We start from the raw sequence: 21,834 nt of genomic DNA on the forward strand, positions 1-21,834 counted from the left end.
CGGGGCTGCGGCACCCACCGGCCCCTCGCTTCTGCACCCTGCACCCGCCGTTCCCCGGGGACACCCCGCCGGGGCTGTCGCTTAATTGTTGGTTTTTTTTTATTTCCGCCGCTGTCGGTGCTCTCCCCTCCCCCTTCGCGCTGCACCCCGGGTTTCTTCTTTTCATGCTTTTTTCTAAAAATAGCAGGGGTGCCACGAGCCGGCGACGTCCCGAGGGAGCCCCGAGCTCCCGGTCCCGCCGCCAGCCGCCCGCACAGCGCGGGAGCACCGGGCCAGGCACCCGTTCCCCCCCCCCGCCCCGCCGCCCGGGGGGGGTGTCGGTCCCGTCGGGGCGCACCGGGCGCGGGGGGGAGGGGCGGGCCGCGCCCGCCTGGCCGCGCGCCATGTGCTCGGTGCCGCCGGTGAGGGCGGGGTGGGGCGGTGCGCAGCCGCGCGGCGTGGCGGTGGGCGGGGCCTGTGTGCCCCGTGGCCCCGCCCCCCTCCGCCCCCGCCCCCGCCCAGCCGCAGCACGGCGCGGCGCGGCACGGCATGGCGGGGCTGCGCTACCCGCAGCAGAGCGGCTACTGCCGCGCGGCCGCGGCCATGAACCTCCTGCTGGGCGTCTTCCACGTCCTCCTGCCCTGCTTTCGCCCCGGGGAGGCGCAGGGACAAGGTGAGGGCGCGGGTCGGGGCGGGGAGCCGCGGTGCCGCCGCCGCCCGCTCCGGGCGTGCGAGCCGCGCCGCCGCCCCTGCCGCCGTCCCCCGGGCGGCCGCCGCGGTGGCAGCCCGGGGACACAAAGGGGGCCGGGACGCGGCTCGCATCCCCCCCGCGCTTCCCCCGGCCCTGCGCCCCGCGGTGCCCGGCCGGTCCCTCCCGGTGTCAGCCGGGCCGCGCGTCGCTGCGGGCCTGCCCCCCCGCGGGGAGCCCCGGGGCGCTGCCGCCTGCGGGTCCCGGCCCCGCGGCGCGGCCGGCCCATCTGCGCTTTCTCTCTCTGCCCCCGCAGCCATCGAGCCCATCCCCGGCGTGGTGGAGCTGTGGCAGGCCGAGGAGGGGGAGCTCCTGCTGCCCGCCCAGGTGAGGGGGCGCCGGGGGGGCGGTGGTCGGCGCCGCGGGGAGGGAGGGGGGCGGGCGAGGGGGGCCGAGGCGCGGGGGGGCGGGGGCCGGCGGTGGCCCCGAGGGGCCGGGGGCCGCGGCGGGGGGCGAGCGGGGCGCGGGGGGGGCGGCCTCGCCCGCTGTCACGCCGCAGCCCCGTCCCCCGGGGTCCCCCCCCCGGCGCCGTGCCGCTGCGGCCCGCGGTGGCTGCTCGGGCTTTAGCTTCTTTCCCTGGGGTTTTTGTTTCCTCCGTTTTCTCTTTACTTTTTTTTTTTTTTATTTTAAATGAACGTATTTGCGCACCGTAACTGCTGGATGTGCGTATAAGGAATATACGTCTCTTTACGCCTCAGACCTGCTCAGGTGAAGCCATTTTCCCACCAGAAATGACACATCATTTATGGTGCCGGTCTGGTTTGTTTATACCCGCCATAGCCGGGCTCGAACAGGGTTTGTTAAATCCCGTGTTTCCAGGAGCAGCCGGCGCCGTGCGGGCACGGCCGGGGGGCTGGGGGGGGCTGGTGGCCTCTGGGGCAGCGTTACCTTGTGCTGCGGGCGCTGCCATATGCTCAGCTGGGCCTTCCGAGTCTTCGAGGCACCGGTCTGGTACATGGGAAGAAGCAGTCCTTAGGGATATCATCTTATGTGAGAGGCAAAAGAGCGTAATTTATTTCTCTTAAGCCATTATATCATTCCCTCAGTAGTACTCAGCCAGTGATACCGATACAAAGAGCAGAAGGGTTATTTCTTCCCTCGGCTAGCTAGCAATTGATGCCGCTTACCAGGGCGCAGCTTTTTGTATCATGGTGTTACAAAAGTCTGATCTATTGTATCTGTAAATAAATTAAAAAAACCCCATATATCACACCATTCATAATTTTCCTGGTGCAGGTGTAGCTGTAGCAAAGGGAAGGTGCAGGGTCTGGGCTGCCCGAGATGCTTAAGGAACTCGGCCTTTTGCTTGTGTGCTCTTTACCTTGGAGACATTAAGATGCGTTAGATGTAGAGCCATGTAATGCAGTCGTTTATAGTCACTTCTCGCAGCGAAGCTGCAATTGAGTGATGATGACGTGATGTTTGCTTCCTGAGGAGATTGGGTCCTCTTAGAAAACACTCTGTTCTTGAGCACCCTCATAAAAACGAGCTGTAGCATGGCTGAAGGAAGACCAGGCACAAATGGCCCCTGAACTTGGTGGGGTTGAGCGGGTGGTTCCGCCGAGTCCTTGCAGCCGTGAGAGGTGAAGCTGGGGCTGCTGGTCCTCTGTTGTTTCTGTAGATGCTGCGTGGGATATGCGGGAAAGAAAACAGGTCTTCTGGTTTCAGTTGCAACAGAGTGAGAAGTGAAAATCGCAATAGGCTCGCTGAAATAAAAGGCAGACGTTCAAAGCCAGGTGAAGCGGGCTCCGAGCGCTAGTGGTGCATCGGCTGCTTTGCATGGCTTTCCCTCTGAGCTTGGGGGCCACAGCAGCATCTGACATGTCAGCCACTGCTCAGGCTGGAGCAGACGGGCCTGGGTTCCTCAAACAGGTTTTAAGACCAAAGCTTGGTTGCAGGCCCAACCCCAGCGCTTGAATTTCTGTTCCCTTATGGGCTTGGGCTTTACCCGGTACCTCTCAGGCTTGGGGCCTGTGGCCGAATTTGAAGCCACCTTTTCCTGTGGCTGGGAGCAGGAGGAAAGGAGACCTCCCTCTGTCCCTGCTGCTGTGGAGAGGGACCCTTGCAACACCATTTCCATGGAGCGGTGGCACTGCTCTGCTGCGGGCAGTCGCGGTTCTGAGCACCCGAGGAATCGAGCGTTACCCACCCTGCTGCGGTCCCCTGTGGTGTCTGCGAGGTCCCGAAGGCAATTCGGCATGGGTGACAGCTCTGGGTCAGTGAGGGGCGTTGGCAGAGGTGCTGGCATCAGCTCCAGAGATTCGGAAAACTGCTTCCTCTGTTAACATTTGACTGCCCTTTCTTTGTTAGAGGGATGCTTAAACCCGCAAGAGGTTTATTGCTTGTTGGTCTCTAAGCTCCACTAAAATAAAAAAAGAGAAAGGTCTGACATATGGCTGCGAGGAGGTGTTGTCCGTGTTCTCTTCCTTGCAGGAACAGGCTTTCTAACTTAAACCCTCACAGAGGGTTGTGCCCGGTGCTTGTGTACCACAGCAGTGGTGATGCGATGGTGACCGTCTAGTAAGAGGAGAAACTTCCTTGGGTTTGAGTGGATAATGTCGTTTGACAGGGAATATCCAAGGATTGCTTCATTCATGTGTTTAAAGATCCGTTTTGGGGAAGACTTTGGGAAGTGTCCTGGTTCCTTGATCTGGTTCTTCCTGTTCCCTTTTGGAGGGGGCCGGGTGGGTGGAGTGCAGCACAGGAGAGTGAGGACTTTGCATGCAGAAAGGAAAAATCCAGGGATGGACTGATGGCGTGCACCTCTCCCAAAGTGCCTTCCTCCCACCTGTGTATCACGGGCTCTGAGCAGGGATGTGCATTAGGTTGCCCTGTCTGCCCAGCTTTCGCCTGTTTCTGGTGGGTTACCAGTGCTGTCTGACGGATATTTTTCCCTTTCTGTCATGGCTTTGCACTATTATCTTATTTTCCATGCATCATCAGCTGCCTGTGACAGAGCAGTTTTGAGCATTCCTTGCTGCCTGCAGAATCAGAGGATGAAAGTTGGTTGGGTTGGTAGCCCATTCAGCTGTCAGGTTGCCTGTGCATGCTTTTGTTCCAAGAGCACATACCAAATAAAGACATCGTGTTAAGAGGCGAGGGAGGAGGGGAAAAGGGGGGGTGGAAAAAAGCATTTTAATATTTGTAGCTGCTCTCTAGGCCTCTCACAGCATCGCTTTGTCTACGTGAACTGCATGAATTTGCATGCTGGAGCGCAGCCGCCCAGGGCCCCCGCGCCTCCACCCTGGTTGGTCGTTCTTCCTTCTGTTTCCTCTTGCTTCCCTTTCATTGTTTGTGCTTCTCGCATGCCCCCTCCCAGCTTCCCTCTTACGTATATTTGTGCTTTTTCTTTCTTGTCTTTTTTTTTTTTCTTTTTCCCCTCCTTGTGCTTGTGGTCTTTTGATTTTTGGCTTCCTCTGAAGCCTGCAAAGCTCTTTGGGGATGGTTCACCTACTGCTCTTGCTCCCTAGCCGAGCCTCAAGGCTGCCCGGAGCGTTGCAGTTGGTGAGGGTGTGCGTAGGCTCGTGTGCCGGAGCTGAGGAGGAGCTGCCTGTTCTAGTGTGCTGACACTCTTCCACCGGTCTGCAGCTTCCTCCAGCGTTTTCATGTTTCTTCCTGAGTTCCCTTTTTGCTTGGAGACAAGCTGGGTTTCCCAGTCGGATGTGTCCATATTCCCTTGCACCCAGTTCCTCTTTTTTTTTTTTTTTTTTTTTTTTTTTTTTAAGGTGAAGTGTGGGGTAGCCGCAGAGCCCCTGCCTTGCTCTCCTGCTCCTTGCCTTCCTTTTTATTGCAGACATCCCTGGGCTGGGTGGCTGGATTTGTGTTTTTTGTTTTTCTTCCCATCATTTGTCCTCAGTGTGGAAAAATGTGAAGTCTTGCTTGTTCTGATGGTTGAGAGATGCATGGAAAACCAGTGGGATTCTGATATGGAAAAAATCTCAGGTGCGAGAGGCTTGATTAGAACAGTTGTGGTTTTTATTCAGACTCCTTGTAATTTTGTGGTTTTGCTTGTTTGTTTATAACTTGTTAATGCTTACTTAACTAAAATGCTTGGGAGAAAAGCTCCTTTGTGTAGGACTTGACATCCAAGTCCTTCACCATTAAAGGCTGAAAAAGCTCCAAATATAAACAGCCATGTTGGAGCATTTCAATGCAAAGCTAAAGGTGGTTAGTTGCTGGGTTTTGCTTTTTGGGGTGTTCATTTGTTTGTTGGGTTTTTTGTTGTGTTTTTTTTTTTTTTTTTCCTGAAGCAGAGAAAAAAGAGGCCAAGGAAAATCACAGTAAAAAAACCCCACATGCTGGCCCCGTGGCCATGAGTGTATGAAAGAAGCACAAATGTTGTTCATGGTAGACACCACGCAAAAGAGGGATCGGAGAGTTATAGTTGTTATGTTTCTGTCCATGAGAAACTGCTTAGGTGGTTACTGTGCGCATTTGAAGGCGGGGGGGCAGGTTGGGTACCTGCAGAGCAGGGCATTCCGCACTTTCCTTTCAGCCCCTTCAGCTCGGAGGAACTACTTTGGAATAATGTAGGTGAGGTGGTAGGCCCTGTTATCATGATTGAAAACGACAGTAAGTCATCAAAGGCAACTTACACCGAACTTTTTTTGGTGTCAGTGCCACGTCTGTCTGAAGTGGTGGGTTTTCTACTGTTGTGTGTTGCGTGTAGATGAGTGAGATGTTTCGTTAGAGGGAAGCCTTGTGTGTGTTTGTTTGCTTGCAGATACTTAGGAGATGACAGGGACTGCTTATTTCAGTTTGCTGTGATTGTTTCAGGTGCTTGGATTTTGAAGAAAGATGCCACAATATTTACTGTATCATAGTCATATACAGACACTGGGCAAATACAGAGCGGCTGCCTGAGTTTTAACTTTAAAGGTTCTGCTGGGTTCTGGAAGATTATTATTTTTTTCTTTTCCTGTGTAGTAGCGACTCATTTCAGTTCCTGTTCTTCAGTGCAGAGCAGGGTCTAATGAGGTTGATTGTTCTGCTGGTTTTGAAAGCTGACAAACACCTTGATCTTATGTACGTATCCAAGATATGCGCACTGCAGTATGTCATTAACAGAGGCACATCCCATCAGCTATGCGCAAATTGAATGTACGGAGTCGTCTACTTCAAAGTGGGGTTTGTCTGAAGGTGCACAATTCGTGTGAAAGCCCGAGACAGACTTGGGGTGGGAATTGTGTTCCTCTTTGTGCTGTTAAAATGCTTCTCCAGCCTCCCAGCTGAGCTTCTGGATGGTGCTGATAGGACTTGGGGCTGGTTGGCCATGCAGATTATGCAGAAGCTGTCAGCCCAGGCTTGCATGACTTGCATGACATGAGAGGGGTGCTTTCAGGGGCTTTCTAGCACGAGATAAGCACCTGCCTGTGTTCACAATAAGGTTTTGGAGGAAGGGGATTGTTTTCCTGCCGTGGATAGGCTGCCGGGACCTGCATTTTGGCTTCAGGAGTCGTTCCTTTCTGTCCCTCCCCCTGTGGTACTTGCCTGGTGATACGGTAGTTTGAGAGAGTTTTTTTCCTTCTTTCTTCACATCTTCAGTGTAAGTATGCATGTAGCCTGTGGCATACAGAGGGCAGAAGACGAGAAAACTGGACAAGGGGCTCTGTGTGCATGCTTACAGTCGGTGATTTTTTTGATACTATTTTTTCTTGCACAATTGAGATTTTTATGCTCTGGCTGCACGTAGATTGGGAAGGTTTTCTTCATCATTGCTTGAGAACAAGTGAAGAGGAGCAGTGGTAAGATAGCTAGTGTTAAGGGCGAGCTTAAGTCCCAGGTTTCTGATGCCTGGCATATGTTAAGCCATTTACAGGAGGAGTTAAGCCATTTAAAATGAGGATAGATAGCTTGCCAGCCTGTTGTGGCACAGGGGCTGTTTCTGGAGGAGGTGGATGAGGAGTCCTTTAATTCGATCCTGGAAGTACAAAAGGAGCTTGGGGAAGCTGGAAAACAGGCGGTGGGTTTGTATTGTGCTGTGCTGGTAGAGTCTAACAGCAAGGCTTAGCTCAGCTGTTAGAGGAGATGGCCGGGTCTTCACAAGGGCCAGGTGCTAGGACCTCTAGGTGGGTAAACCTGTGCTGAAGAGCTGTGATGTGCTGCAGATCCTGACAATTATCACAGTGTCTCCAATCTCTCTGTAAGGGCAGATGTACAGAAAGACCAGCACATCCTCAAATGAACTTGGACTTTCCTCTCGGTCTTGGTACAGATTTGATCACGCTATGGTGAAGGCTGTGCTGCGCCTGTTGGGTGAGCTGCCTGTGGCAAAAGGCGGAAGTTTAGATGCATCTGGTAGCTCTTGGCAAGATCTGTAATAGTATTAGCCCTAAGGTCCATTATTTTAGCCATAATGATGTTACTTATTAATAGTAATATTAACCACATTTGCTGCCTTAATGTGGTTGTCATTTTTTCCCCCTTCATGAGGCTCAGGTCTTCAGAAGTCTCGCTGTCCTGCTGGGTAGGTGAGTAGGGCTCCCTGGGCTGCTTGAGCATCTGAAGCCTGTAGAAATATATTGAGTGTTAGTGAAGGTGATCTTTTTTTTTCCAGTATGTAGTAAAAATAGGAGCTAGAGTCAAAGCTAGTGACCTGGGGTGTGTTCCGTGATGCACTTACATGGGAAACATGTAGGAGGGGTGGTGGATGGTGCACACTCTTAATTTTGGGGTGTGTTCCCCCCCACACCTTTTTATTGCTAAGGTCTGCAGCTCATTTCTTGTGGAACCATCACCTGCAGTAGCTGGGAAAACTTACCCACTGTTCCTGGCAGGATAACTGGAACCTCTTACTGAAAAATGTTAATCTCCCTAAAGCTGTCCCTGGTTTCATCAGCGCGGGTTGGGTGGCTGTAACATGCTCCGCTTTGAGTCGTACCTAAAGCTTTTCTGGAGATCTCGGCTGGTTCAGAGCAGCTACCTGCTTGTTTTAAATGGATTTCCTGCAGGGAGCCCATTGAACCAGCCCTTGGATTCATTTTGTAGGCAGCTCAAAGCAGTTAGTTGCAAACTGCAAGCTGGCAGTTTAACTGCATGTCTCAAAAATTACCTTAGTCCAGCAGCTGAGCTAAGCTGTTGTGTTTAAAACTTCTACTCTCCGATTTCTGTAAGTGCTGCAGATCAGTGATAAGATCTGGGTTTGGGATCTCGCATCCCTGTTGGAACGTGTATCTTGCCTGTGCTTTTGGCATCGCCGTGTGATCTGAATTTCAAGGCATTCCGCATCCTGTTTTCTCAGAAACTGGCTAATGAAATTTACTGACAGGGCGCAGATAATTTGAAAGTGGACGAAGCGGTCTTCCTGTAGTTTGAGGACGATTGATAATTTTAAATTGAAATTGTGTATGTGAGCAGAATTTTGTATTGATGCATTTGTATACATGGAAAATGAATCTGTTCAATCACCATGTGAAAAAAACAAGCAAACAAACGACGCAGTAGCCACATTAAGTCACATTTATCTTGGCAAAATGAGCTGAAACTTCAAATGGGATGGCCAGCATCACCTTACTTGAATCATTAAAGGAGTTGCTGTGAGTATTGTAGATTTCTGGGTTTGTTTTGCAAGCATTCACGTAAGAGTCCATCTCTGGAGAATTAAAGGTAGTACATAATGTCCAGTGCACCCTGTCACAACGAGATTCTTACATAGTATTTTCTCTGTTTATCAGGCTGAATCAGAGGAGGATGTGGAAGAGCATCCACAGGAGCAAAGGTAAGGCAAACTCAAATAAAAACAAGAGAATTGAAGCTGGTTTTGGTTTTTCCCTTAGGAAGTACTGAAGCGTAATTGGGCAGACTACTAGAAATTACTTTTTTATTTTTCCTGCTGCGTATGAAATAGATTTTCATTACTTGTGGCTTACAGTTTTCTCAACTACTGTTAATATTAATTTGTTAGCAAACCCAGAAAATGGTGTGCAACATATGGAAAACTGAAATGCCTCCTTTTATCTCCTTCTTACTTTATCTGAGCTGCATTTACTTTTCGTTGCTTTTACACAAAGAAATAGGTGTTTATTAATTCTGCTTTATTGTATATTTTGTAATTAATTTCTTTAAACAAGAGGACAGTTTTCTGCTCCAAAAGTTGCAAAAGTAAGTAGTCTTGGAGTGTTAATTTGTACCAAGGTGGGGAGGGAGGTAAAGGAGATGTGAAGCTAAAGGCTTATTAATGTGGTGCTGTGGAACAATAAAAATTGTGCCTTGTTTCTTGAAATTGGATAAATAATAAAGCTCTTAAGAACTGTAGCCTCAACTCTGCTGTTTCTGTTAATATCAGGCCTCCTCTGTTTTGAAGGGTTAGGTAAATAACATCACAGATTATATTTTAAAATACACATTTTGTTTCCTCTGAGCATTCAGATTAAAATGCTTGGATGTCTACCAGCGAAACACTTCCTTCCTTTGGTGTGCGTTAATCTGGGTACAGCTTTTAGTGCCATGCCAGCCAGAGAGATCACAAGACTTAGAATAAACATGTGTAGCACCACTGTGCTCTGATGGCTGCAGGTAGCCAGAAATGCTTTTCTCATTTATCTCGTCTTTGCCCTTAGCTTGGGTCTGAGAGCAAATAGATCTGATGGAACACAAATCATGCTGGGAGCTGGCAGGAGGGGTAAGCCGGGGGGCTGGGAGGGGATGCGCCTGTCCTGCACTGCAGCATCTCTTTGCAGGGCTTTGCCCCTCTTTCTGCCCCATCGGGAGCCTTCTCATCCAAACCCAGAATCACGTTAGGGCTCCTGTGCCTCATCTCTGTGGGAATGACAAAGATTGTATAGAGATGGGATGGGAGAATTACTGCTGCCTCTGACAGCTGGTGCTGATCATTCGTGATCACCCATGTCCCCCAGGTCCTACCTGCATTAGGGGATTTTTTTTTTTCCTCCTCCTCTTGCCCAAAGAGGGGTAAACTATTGAAAGCTGGCATTTTCCCTGCACAAGTACAGAACTTTCTGACCTTCGGCTGGGGACTACTATGGTTTTAATGTGAAGTTTTCACTTTTTGCCCAAGCAGGTTTTCTTCATTGAGGTAGTCAGAAGACAGCAGTCTCAAATACTGTGCTGAAGGTGCTTTCTGAGATTTTCATTATTGGGCACAGTCGTAGTTGAGGGGGAAAACAAATCTCTACCTGTCTGTCTTTCTGGAGGTGGCTGGAGTAACTGACTACTATGGCAATAATAAAAATATTGAAAGATAAATAGTTCTTGAAACTCAGATAGGAAATAGGAAAAAGTGGTTTGACTATTTTTTTTAAATTTTTTTGTTCATTCAGGTGCTTAAAGATTTTTCTAGTAATTACTCATTTCCAAAAATGAACTTGTTTTCTGAAATTAAAGTTTATGATGTTCACTTGCATGGATGGAAACATCTTTCTGTTGTCATGCTGAAATGCTTCAGGAAACTTGCCTAAACAGATGCTGGTTTATGTGCATCTTTTAGATTGTTTTGTTTTGCTGCGGTGTATAAACACCGATCTGTGTGTGCCCTGTATACTGAAGGAATGTTAGAGTGTAGACTTTATGAAGAAGACTTAGCAAATGTATGGTTAGAAAGACTAGAATCTGTTAGTTTTTTTCCAGATTAACTTCCATTCCCTTGGCTTATATTACTATATGGTGAAATCATGGGGATTTCCTTTCCCTGTAGCAGCAAAACCTGCAGAGCCTGCAGCATCTCCATCTTACTGTCTGTCAGCATGCCCTAGGGAAATCAGCTAAAGCTACTGAAATCTGATGTGAAGCGCCTAGAAGCAAAGCACCTTAAAGGAGGGGTGTGAAGGGATGTTAATGGAGAGAGGGAATTCAGAATTTTCCCCAGAGCTGAAGATAGTAGAGCTCAGCTTCTCAGGGCATAAAGGAGAAAGCCTTTTCCCAAGACATTGTTTTATTCAGTTTTTAGTTCTGGGTTGATGGGCTCTCTTGGGAGCTTGCCAACCTACTTTTTTATTGATACTTTGTTGTTTTTTCTTTTTTAACAGTCTTGTTAATTGACTTCCTGTACATGGGCATCACAGGATCTTTCATTTGGGATGGGCTTCTTGGTTTGCTGCTGTTTTCATGTGGCAGGTGCGCAAGGGGGATTGATGCCATCTTTTTTCTGCCTTAGGTTTACCTTTGACAAATACAGAAGTTTGCGTGGAGGTAAAAAGACATTGTCAAAAAATACCTATTTCTGTAAAGAGCTATTTTGGAGGCGAATGAGAAGTGGTTGATATTTGGTCTGTGGGTTTGCAGCTGCCCCGAGTGAGAAAAAGGTGATTAGCAACTCCTCAGTTTCCAGCCTGCGATTCCTGCCTTTCTCATTGCCTGGGTGGTACCGCAGTTGCTCTCGCCGTCTTGTGTGTCTCTGGATCTGGCTCTGAGATGAGAAGTGCTGGACAGTAGATATGTGACTTACTGGATGGACTGCTTCAGGCCACAGTTCAGTCTTGGGACAGAATTAAAGCTGCATGCATTTGGACTAGCCTATTGAAAAAGCCTTCAAGTTTCCTTAAAAACCCGTTTCTTACATTTGAAATTCAGCAGTAAAAAGCTGCCTTCCAGAGCAACTTTGGTTCAGGAAGTTTTGTTAGAAGGAAATCAGTGACAGGTGATGACAGAAGGGTGGTGTGGGTGTTGGGTTTTTTTTTTTTTCCTTTGTGCTGGTGACTGTTCACTTGCCACAGCTGGCAGTAGCAAGTTTTGAAGATGCAGGTGTTTGCTTTTTTATTACATTTCTGCTAAAGCAGCAGAAAGAGCCAAACACAGAACTTGCACACAGATCAAGGGACAGTACTATTAGGTGATGGGCACAAATGATGATTATCAAAATTTTCAGCTTTTCACCTCAAGGAAGTAGACATTGGACTACGAAAAGGAAAAATAACAAACCCCAAAAATGTTTCACACGTATGACATTCTTAATCCTTGGTTTTGAGGACTTCTGGAGGAAGGCCTTTGAGGGTCCAGTTTTCCACGGACACGTTAAAGAGCACTTGCACCAGAATAAACTGCTGTACTCAAAATGTGGAGCGTGTGCGCTTAATATGTGGTGTGGATTAACAGTCCATGAGAAAGGAAAGTTATACAATACTAGAGTTTTGTATAGAATTGGTGAGTAAGAGGACACTTTCCAGCCTTTACCTCTGACAGCTGGGGCATATTTTGCTTTGAGTAGATAGGTATCAACTGCTAGGAAAATGTGTGATGCAGTTAGCTAAAGTCAAGCATATCTGTTGAACCTTTGCCTTTGATCACTGGGAGAGTGTTTGACCTTGTGGGCTGGAGCTGCTTGGGGCAGTAGATGGTATCAGGTCCCAGTGGGTTCCTGCTAGGGTGATAGTCCAGCCCCGGGAGTAACAGCTGGTGCCTGGCACTTTGACCTCTCCTGATTGCCAAGTGGGATTACTCCTAATCTGTCATTTTTGCTTTGTCTGAAATAGTGCTCCCACATGGAAGAGAAATTGAAAGGTGAAGGTAGCAAGGGAGTAACTTACTACTTGCCCAAGAGACGACAAAGCAGTTAAAGTGCGTGGACTGCAAAATTGCTCAGGGGTTTAGCGGATACTTAAGGGATGTAGTTATGATGTTTGCTTCAGAAATCATCCACGCTGGCTGGGAAGAATGAGCCTGCTTCGTGTGCAAAGGTCCTGCCTGGTCATTTCTTACTGGCCACAGCTTCATCTCATCTCCAGTCAGGAGGTACAGATGAGTCTGGTGCTGTGGCTGGGCTGTGGTCTTAGTGCCTTAATTTCTGACAGTCAAGTTATTGGAAAGTAGTGGCATGGGACTGGTGGGATGCCCCTGTACCAGGTAACTAGCTTGGGTGGTGGCTAAGCCAGAAAAAAATAGGTTAGGATCAACTGCATGTTATAGAAAGGAATAAAAATTGATTTTGTGCCGGAAGAAATGTGCAAATATTTTTTAAAAAAATTGTTTTATGCAGCGTTTCCTTTTTAAACACCTTTATTAAAATCAAACTGAGTATCCATTGAAAAAGTGTTTCAAAATGAAAAGCTGAAGAGTAGTTTTCAGAGTGCCAGTGAGTGCTTAAACTGAAGGGAACCATCCTAAAACAATATTTTCAACCTAAGTTTGTGTCAAGTACCACTAATCATTTGGATTGTCATTAAACTTAGCCCCCAAAAGTATTTGAAAATTGACATGAAGACTTTTCCTAGGATATATGTTTGGTCCTAAATTGTAATAGCCAAAGTTAGTTGCTTTTATTAAATGTTTAATAGTTGTGGGGTTTTTTGTTTTTTTGTTTTTTTGTTTTTTTTTTTTTTCAAAAAAAGCAGAAATCAATGTGCTGCATTTCTTGGGGAAAAAGCTTTTTAGTCACGATTAATGCACTTGCATAAAGTAACAGGTTTTCTACAGTATGCACAGAATGGGTGTTTTTACTGTGTTGCACCAAAAAAATGCTTTGATACTGGTTGACTTTTGTTTCTAATTGATACCCTACTTACAATTTCACCAAGGGACTACTAAATTGTAAGTTTTACTGGATGCTTAAAGAAATGAAACTTACTGTATACAGTCCTTAGCAGTAAAGGAGTAGAAATGAGATGCCCTCACCTACCTGTTACACTTGGGTGAAAATCCCCAAGGAAATGCCTGTAGGGAACCCAAAGGGTAATGAGATATGAATAAAAATCAGCTTACTGAAGAAAATTGCTAGAAGGACAACAAAGCTGGGGTTGTCTCTTGTAGATGAAGCAACAGATTGCTCTGGAAGGAGCTATCTGTTCCTCTTCCTCTCCTTCCTTACACTTCTGCCAGGCACAGCCAGGGTGGCAGGCTGAACTCTTGCTGCTTTAAAGTTTTATCTCTTGTTTTATGTGTTGTCATTCGTTCACTGGTGAACTTTGCCTTGCTGACCTTTGTATTAAGTGCTGTTAGGGACACCTGTGCCCTTGTGTGCATTACTGCTTCCAAAATAATGGTCCTTTTGCAAAATTGTGATGCTTGTCTGCTCATCCCGGGAGTAAAAAAAGACCTGCTTTGTTTTGTTGTTTTTTCTTTTTCCCGGGACTGTTCCATGGCAGTGCTGTGTGCTAGCAAGTGAGGCAGCTATACATTTACTTATTTGTTTCTAAGTTGCTTTCAGACGTTTCTGAAGTGAGAGCAGTGGCCTGGGCCAGCTGCACTGCGTTTCACACCAGACTGAGGAGCTAAAGCCATAGCTTTCGTTAATGGCAAATGAGGCAGTCCTGCTGTGTTTTGCAAAGAGCTGTCAGACTTCTGTCCTTGCTGTTGGTCCTAATTGATCTTAACTGGAATACTTTAAAGGTGATGCATGGCCAGATTTAATTACTATTTGATATGCTGTTGCAATCCTACTTATCATGAAAATCTTGTCTGCAAAAAACCCTGCTAGTATGCACATACCGTCCTGGCTGTTGTGAGCCCTCTTGGGTTGGAAGATGCCCATGATCAGATCAGCGACCGATCTGTATGTCCGTTTGTATGCTGACCTAAAATGGATTTTCTCATCTATGGGTGACAATTTGACTTGGAGAAATTTAAGAAAATCTTGGTGTGGTAATTGAGAATTGATGCTTATGCTTTCATACGGCTCACATTGCCTTCATAAGCCTACAAGCTGTCTTTACCCCCGTGTCTTCTATACTGGTAAAAATAGCAGGCGGTGACACTCTCTTCCCAGCTGGGGCTGTGAGGTCCTTGTTTGCACAGGGATTAGTGTCTGTGAAGAAGCTGTGTTTGTGAACATGTGCTACTAAAGTAAACTTTTTTTACATGTAATGAGCCATTTTAAATGGACAAATAAACTGTGCTTTATGTTTTGGTGTCCTGTATCTGTCTACCTTCCGTTAATAATTTCTTCGCTTTTCCCACTTTCTGACCTTTCTGTCTCTTCTGCAGATCTCTTGCATGCCTTTCCATGGCATCTCATCAAAAGAAGTTTCTGGTTTGCAGTTCTGGTTTCTGGCTGGTCCATACCTGTGGTGGTTGCAGTTTCTGTACTGCAAGAGGAAGAGGCTGCCTTGCCCTTTCCGTTGCCCTGGTGCTGTCCCCTGCCTTGTGCAGCCCTACCAGTTGTATCAGAAGACTCCTGGGGATTAAAAGCACTTTTGTTTTATTTTTTGCCAGCTCAGCATTTACCTGTAATCATTCTGTGATCAGTTTCCCTGCTGCTATCTGTGGCAGTGTCAGCTGAAAACGTGCAGGAAAGGGCTCCCTGGGTCTGTGCCTGCGCTGTGCCGGAGCCATGCATGGCAGCACCGCTCACTGCAGGGCAGCATCGTGGTTCGCTCCTCCCAAGCTGCTCCCAGGGAGGCCTGCCTGTGTCTTAGGGTGGCTCTGGTCCAGGCCTCGTGCATCTTCCTGCTCTTTCCTTAGTCCAGTGCCCGGTCGTCTTCTACCTGCCTTTTGGTCTGCGGCTGGTGTGGGTGGTTGGTGGTACTGGTGCCAAGGCTGACTCTGCTCCCTTATCTACCATGGTGCAGGAGGAGCTGGGGAGGAGCCCAGCCACATCTGCTCCTCTGCTCACTGTTGGTGAGGTAGATGAACAGGTTAGTCGCCAAAAGTATGGGGCTGGGAGGGAGAGCATCTTGTCCTGTGTTAGGAGTAATGCCTTATCAGATCAGTGGCTGTTGGGCAGGAGGGGGGTAACACATTTGCTTTGGTGTGATGGATAGCCTTGGAGGCCGGGTTTCGGGTGGTTGGTGTGGCGAATCACACAGCCTGTCGCTGTATGGAAAGTTGAAGGCAAGTACACACACGCGCAGGTCACTCGTGCACAGTTTTAATTTTTTTCAGGCTCTTGGTAAACCCCTGTAGCTTGTGTTTTGGGACAGAGTCCACCCAGAGTGCGTGGTCCTTGGGACAATCCTGATCTGAGCAGGTGGGACAAAAGGGCATATGGTGTCTTATTTCTCATTCTCTGTTTGTTTCAGTACTGGCCGCAAAGCTGTGCAGGAGCAGAGGCAGACCTGGTGGTGGCACGGGCTGTTAGTGTAGTCATTCAGCAAACACATGGGGAGGGTCAGCTCTTCGTGCCAAGCAGTCGCACGCTGTGAGCACTCTGCAAGTCTGCTCTGGAACATGGCCCTTTTCTTGTTAAATTTAACCTGCCTTGTTTTGAAAAAGGGGATGTTGGGACACGTTTTGTGTGTTTAGAGAAGGGGGGGGACAAAAAAGAAAGAAAAGCAAAAGCAAATAACTGCTGTGGCATGTTTGTCGTTGTCCTAATCACTATAAACTTCGTGTCCCCTTTGCCCATACATGCTTCTTCTATCATGTAAGTAGTTCAGAATAGGAACTCTCTTCTCAGGGTTCTACTTTTAGATTTTAACACACTAATAAAGAATTTTAGTTGTGTGTTAACCTTGGGTTAATCCTTCTGATTTGTGGGCAGTGGGCTGTAAAAGATGTAGGTTTTTATCTATATATTTATTAGTAATAAATTATTTTTACTTCCCTAGTAGCTGCTTCTTAGTTGCCCTTCAGAAGGCTTAATTTGCAGTAATTTTAATTTCACCATTATGCAGTGAAACGATATACATCTGGAATAGACCAGTGTCAGCAGTCTGAAGACTGACACCCTGTAAGTGTTTATCTTCATAGTTTTTCTGCTGTTGCAGATTGGAAAGTTGTGACAAAATAGAAAAAAAAAACAAAACAAGAGCTTGCTTGATTTCAGGAAGTTGCAAGCAGTCCACTTCTGAATTATCAACCCCAGCAGGCTGGCTTGGTTTTTGTAAGCCGAGTATAAATTTACTTGAACTCTATTCAGTGCAGTGTAATACAGTGTTACGGGCAGTGCTGTCACCTGCCGCTCGTCTTCCTGGAGGCTCAAAGGCAACACAAACCTAGCTTATCATGCCTCACATGTTTTTATTTGAGTAGGAAATGTGCTCTGGGAAAACTGTGCTCTTGCACTGGCAGGGGCTCTGAGCGCAGGACTTTGTAGGCAAGTAGGCGAAGGAGCCTTTTCAGTAATTTTGGCATTTGCCATAGCAACATAGGTAAAAACACTGACAGGAGAACAAAGCAAATAGCTCATCTGTACCACTTTCAGTTCAGTCTTGGTTATAAATTCAAGCCTAAGTTTTAAAAGCCATCTTGGTTACATTGTCTTAAACACCATTTTTTTTCATCCACTTTCTTTGGTAGCTGCTTTGGGAATACACCTTTTCGTTGTGGTTGTTGCAGGGTGACCACCTCCCCTCTTCATCAGGACAAAACAGTCCTGTCAGCTTCAGGGAGAGGAAAAGTATATCAAATATTATACTTGCACGTGACAACAGCATGTATTAACTCTTTTGCAGAGTTCTCAGTACTCACTGCAAATGCTTGCTTTATATTTGTAGAAGAATTTGCTTTAATCAAATAAACTAATTGTCTAGGAGAAACATGTGGTTAGTGTGAATAATTTAGGTGTCTGCTTATCCTCTCAGGGGTCCACCATTCTATGTTATGTCTGGGTTGCCACCTTAGATAAGGAGGATGGAGAGCAAAGCTGGCTGTGCTAATAGTCACCTCATCTCCCTCTCCACCTCCTGCCCCCAAAGTGGTGTACGAATAAAGCTGTGTTTTTTTTGTGTGTGTGTCTTGGTAACTTTTAGAAAGTGCAGTGGAAATACAATTAGACAAGAACAACTCAGGATATTTTCCATGTGTGTACAAAACAGACCTTGCTTTCTGTAGAACAAGTGGACTTTATATAAATTTTAAACACAGGAATTTCTCAATCAAAAACAGTCACCGTGAAGAAGTGGGTTGTTTTTTTTCCCTCAGAATTGTGAGGAAAATATAGAAGGGAAAATGTTTTTCAAGAGGAGGGTGAGAAGTAGCCCTCTGTTCTTGTTTTTAGTGAAGTTTTTGTCTTCTGATAGCCTCCTGTCTGCTTCAAGATCCTGTTGCTGGACCCAGTGAGCTGTAGTCAGGGGTTTATCATCTCACCCACCTGGATACCAGAACACAGATGTCAAAATTAAGAAACTCGAAGTGCAAAATAATTCTTTTTGTTACTGACTGATAAAAGCCTATTTCTACTTCAGAACTTTGTGAAGATGAGTGAAAGAGGCCGTAAGAACTTGGAAGGAAAAAAGAGAAAGTTAAGATGGTGTGTCATTTTCAGTGCAGTTGAAAGCGTGGGTTCTGTTGACTCTGGTTCGTGCTAGTATTGTGTTTCAGTTAGAAGTTGCGCTTTCTGAGCCAGAAAAAAGTTTTGTTAATGTTTGTTTGCAACAGCAAGCTCCTTAAGGAAACATGAGAAATGCAGAAAACTCACTATCTTTCTGAAGACTAGAAACTGTTCTTTCAGGCGATGGGATGCTGATGTGGTACTGTAGCTGAGTGCACGCTGCAGAAGACCTCAGTTCCTTTCCTAAGACTGGAAACTGGTCTGGCCTTTGCATACACTTGTATATCAATAGGGTGATAATTTGACACACTTAAATGCCTGGGAAGACTTTCAGAAACCTGAATGATACATATGAAGAAGAAAAAGTGACCTTAAGTCAAAATTGCTCTGACATACATTCTCACTGGTTTTTGTTTATATAAATCGTTATGTATTGCTTTCCAGTTTTTTTAAACTGCAGATCTGTAATGTGTTTCTCTGGAACCTGGTTATTCTCTTTAAGGGACTGAAGCAGAATAGCCTTGTTACGTATCTCTGCAACTCTGCCTCAAAAAAAAGTTGACTTGAATTAAATAGGCAGTCTCAGCTTTACAAAGTAGGGAAAGATACAAATGACCAGTTAGTAATGTGCTTCTCTTGGCTCCTGCTACTATCTGCCTTGTTGGTAGCACATATATATTTATCTCCTGTGTGGATCGGGGATTCTCCAGCTTTTTTAATCATGTGCAAATGTTTATACCTGATCTAGTGGTAAGTTCATAATCTCTCTTGTTTTACTGTTCTGTTCTCTGTGCCCCCAAATGCTGCCATGTTCTTACAGCCCTGTTTCCCCTCCTGGTGTACTGGAGGCTTTTCCTGGCCACCCGTGTGGTGGGCATATACTTGAAAAGCTTTTGCAGGTCCTCAGAGAGGGTCCAAAACTTGATTGTTATATAGACTCTTAAGATTTCCAGAAGCTTGATAGACTAGCTTAGAGTCATGCTAGTGCTGCCATCAACTCCTGCACGCTTCTTTTGGAGCTGCCTGTGTTTGGCAAGCAGTGGATCCAAATATTAATACTTAATACACCAACAAACTTAAAATGTTGAGGTCTTGCAAAAATAATTGAAGCAACTTCAACTCCTGGTTATCAAAATTAAGCCCCTGTGCCCACCCCCCCACCCCCCCAAAAAAAAAGCCACCTGGCATCATGGACAGCATGTGGGTTTTGTGGGATCAGGCAACTCTTTGCAGTCCTTCAGCTGTAGGTATTTGTTTCTTATCAATGAGAACAGAAATTCAGCAGTCATGTATCAAACTGAAATTGGGCCCTATGAATACACGTGTATGTGCTTTAATGCCATCTCCTGGCATTTAGGACACTGATCCGTGTTTCTTGGAGCAATGTGTTGCACTGCCATTGGGAATATACTTGGCACAAAGAGGGACTTTGGAGACTTCCTTGACTCTGCGCCAGCAGTCTGTGTGATGTGTTTAGCACTGGAGAGAGAAAAAACAGATGCATGCTTGTTTTTGTATTATTTGTGAGGAGGATCCTTTGTATGGTTTCCAAGGTCTCAAGGTTCCTGTATATTGTGCTGCCTTTTAACTCCGTCGCTGTAGTATGCCCAGATGGGAGGTACGGTTTCCACAAGCAATTAAAAACGCACACGTGTTGTTTTTTAAGGTGCTCAGACCTCCTCACCGCTCTATGTCGGAGCGCCAGAGCAAAGTGCACCGTGTTCTCGGAGGCTTTTCTTGGTGGGAATATGTAAAAGCTGTTAATTACTCATCTGTTTCGGGCCAGGTGCTTTATAAACAGGTGGGGGCTATTGGGTACGTGTCACTCTGAAACACGTTGTCACATCCATTGTAGTGTTAGCAGCTGTCTGTGCAACAGAGCTGAGTCCTGGAAGAGCTGTAGGGTAATGAGCAAACCGGGTTGAATTTTACTGAATTACCTGACAATCACAGGAAGGTTTGGGTTGGAAGGGACCTTAAAGATGCTCTAGTTCCAACCGCCCCGCTGTGGGCAGGGACACCTTTCGCTAGACCAGGTTGCTCAAAGCTCCAATACAGTAGTTTTATTTTCTTTGAGAATAAATTGCAGTGATTCATGAAGGAAAAACTGGTTACATTTGGTATAAAATAAAAGCTGTAATTTTAAAGTTTAAAGTAAATACACTTCTGTGACTGGTGCTACTGAGGCACTGCTTAGAGTATGAAGATGTACATTGCATGAAATTGCAGAGTTGTAGATGCTAGATGTCGTCCTGAAAGACTTGGTTGCCTTTGCAGGAGTCAATGAAGAAATTTGTGTGAAGTTATTTGCTCTCTACTTGAAAAGTAGCAACAGTCTAACAAGGATTATTAGAAGTGTCCGAAATTGAAATACTAAAGGTTTGTGTTTTTACCATAGGACTCTACCAAATTGATTGGCAAATGACTGTCATCACCCACAGGACTGGACACTCATGGTTTTGGTGCAGTTTGGGCATCAGGCACCAGCTCCTGGCTGCAGTAATGCTGTAACAGGTCAGCTCCAGTGCAATGCACTAGCCCCAGGTCCCAGGCGTTTCAGAGTAGCGATGCTACTGTCATTAATTCATTAATTCAAATTAATGAATACTGCCCAGTGCCAGGGTTACACCATTGTCTTGATATTAAATCTCTGGGCAGAGAGGCTGTGGGGTTTTGCTGTGGGACATGGGAGGAGGAGGAGGATGGGTGGCTTTCTTCCCCCTCATTAAGTGCCCACTGTCAGTCTGGGTGCCCAGTGGTGTTCATCTCACAACAGACTACACTGCAAGGTTGCACAAAGTGCTGGTTTTTCCCCTTTTCATCCCCTCTGGGCTTATCGTACCCTTGGCGCAGCAGAGCTCTCCCGGGAGTGGCTGCTGCAGACCCTGTGGATGCAGTAGCCCAGTCCCGCTCCGTGATGGGGAGCCAGAGCCCGAGGGGCCGTGCACCTGAGGAGGAGGAGGTGGCAGCAAGGTAACAGCTGAGTGGGAAAACCAGTAGTGTTACTGAGGCTGTGAGATTATTTTGCGGTATTCTTGCCTTGTAATTACAGCGTTCTGTGGCATCCCACATACTTACAGTGCCATCGTGGCATCTGTGCGTTGCCCATCTGTTGCTTGAAACCAGATTAACGTAGAGGGTATGGTGGTGGTCAGATTACACCAATCATGATAAAAAATGTGTTTCAAAGCAACAGAAGGCTGTAAGGACTCCAGCCTGCCCCTGGAGTGGGCCCTTGGTGACAGGCAGGATCCATCCTCACCACCAGTATGTCTCTGGGGAACCTCCCTCCCCTGGGCATCTGGGCGGTGGTGGAGGAGTAATTTCAGGGCAGAGCTTTTAGGTGCTGGAAGGCTGGCCACCTCCAGCACCTTCTGCAGTGAGAAAGAAAGGTGTCACCAGAGGATGGTCAAGGAATTCAATTTAGCTGCTTTGAATTGCCCTTGGGAGCAGCCTGTTTTTCCCTGGTCCTTCAGAGGGAAGGGGGAACGATGGATTTCCTAGTCTCGGAGCCGGGGGTGAGGGAGTGCTCACATCTCCCTGAGCTTTCTTGCCTTGGCTGCTTCCCCTGTTGCATGCAGCTTCCCCTTGCTGCAGAGGGCCAGGCAGCAAGTGAAGTTGCAGTAGCTTTTTCACCACCACCCCCCCCGAACGTTTCTGACTTGCACAGTGAGTCTGACCTGCTGTCTCTGCTCAGGTTTTCATACAAGTCCAGAGGCTTGAGATGCCCAACTTCAGTCTGTGGTGTTCGGGGACCGAGGCTGTGGCTAGCAGTTTGCACCTTGGATACTGCAGGACTTTGCTGTAGAAGCAAAGGGCACCCCTGTAACCATCAGCCCTTTCTCGAGAAGCTGCTGCTTATGGCTCCCATCTGCTTTGGTGCACAGGGCGCTCCTCTTCAGCCTGCTCCTCTTCCTGAAGCTCAGAGCAGCATGTTGGTTAAGGCAAAACCCTACCGAAACAGGATGCTGCCGTCCGCGCGTGGCTGCCTGGCTGGGGAGAGGGAGGC

The 21,834-nt window shown here is 47.1% G+C and overlaps 1 protein-coding gene across 3 annotated transcripts in view; it reads left to right on the forward strand.

Annotated features, from left to right (window-relative positions):
* Positions 1 to 479: 479 nt before the first annotated feature.
* Positions 480 to 21,834, forward strand: part of TMEM131L (transmembrane 131 like) — an 83,066-nt gene continuing 61,711 nt past the window's right edge. For all 3 annotated transcript variants that reach the window (XM_080387147.1, XM_080387149.1, XM_080387148.1), the window contains exons 1-3: positions 480 to 652; positions 984 to 1,054; positions 8,401 to 8,444. In XM_080387147.1, coding sequence (XP_080243273.1) covers positions 529 to 652; positions 984 to 1,054; positions 8,401 to 8,444 — 239 coding nt within the window. In that variant the 5' untranslated portion in view covers positions 480 to 528. The remainder of the gene's footprint in view (positions 653 to 983; positions 1,055 to 8,400; positions 8,445 to 21,834) is intronic.

The sequence above is a fragment of the Falco punctatus genome, assembly GCF_963210335.1.
Source record: "Falco punctatus genome assembly, chromosome: 1".
NCBI lineage: Eukaryota > Metazoa > Chordata > Aves > Falconiformes > Falconidae > Falco > Falco punctatus.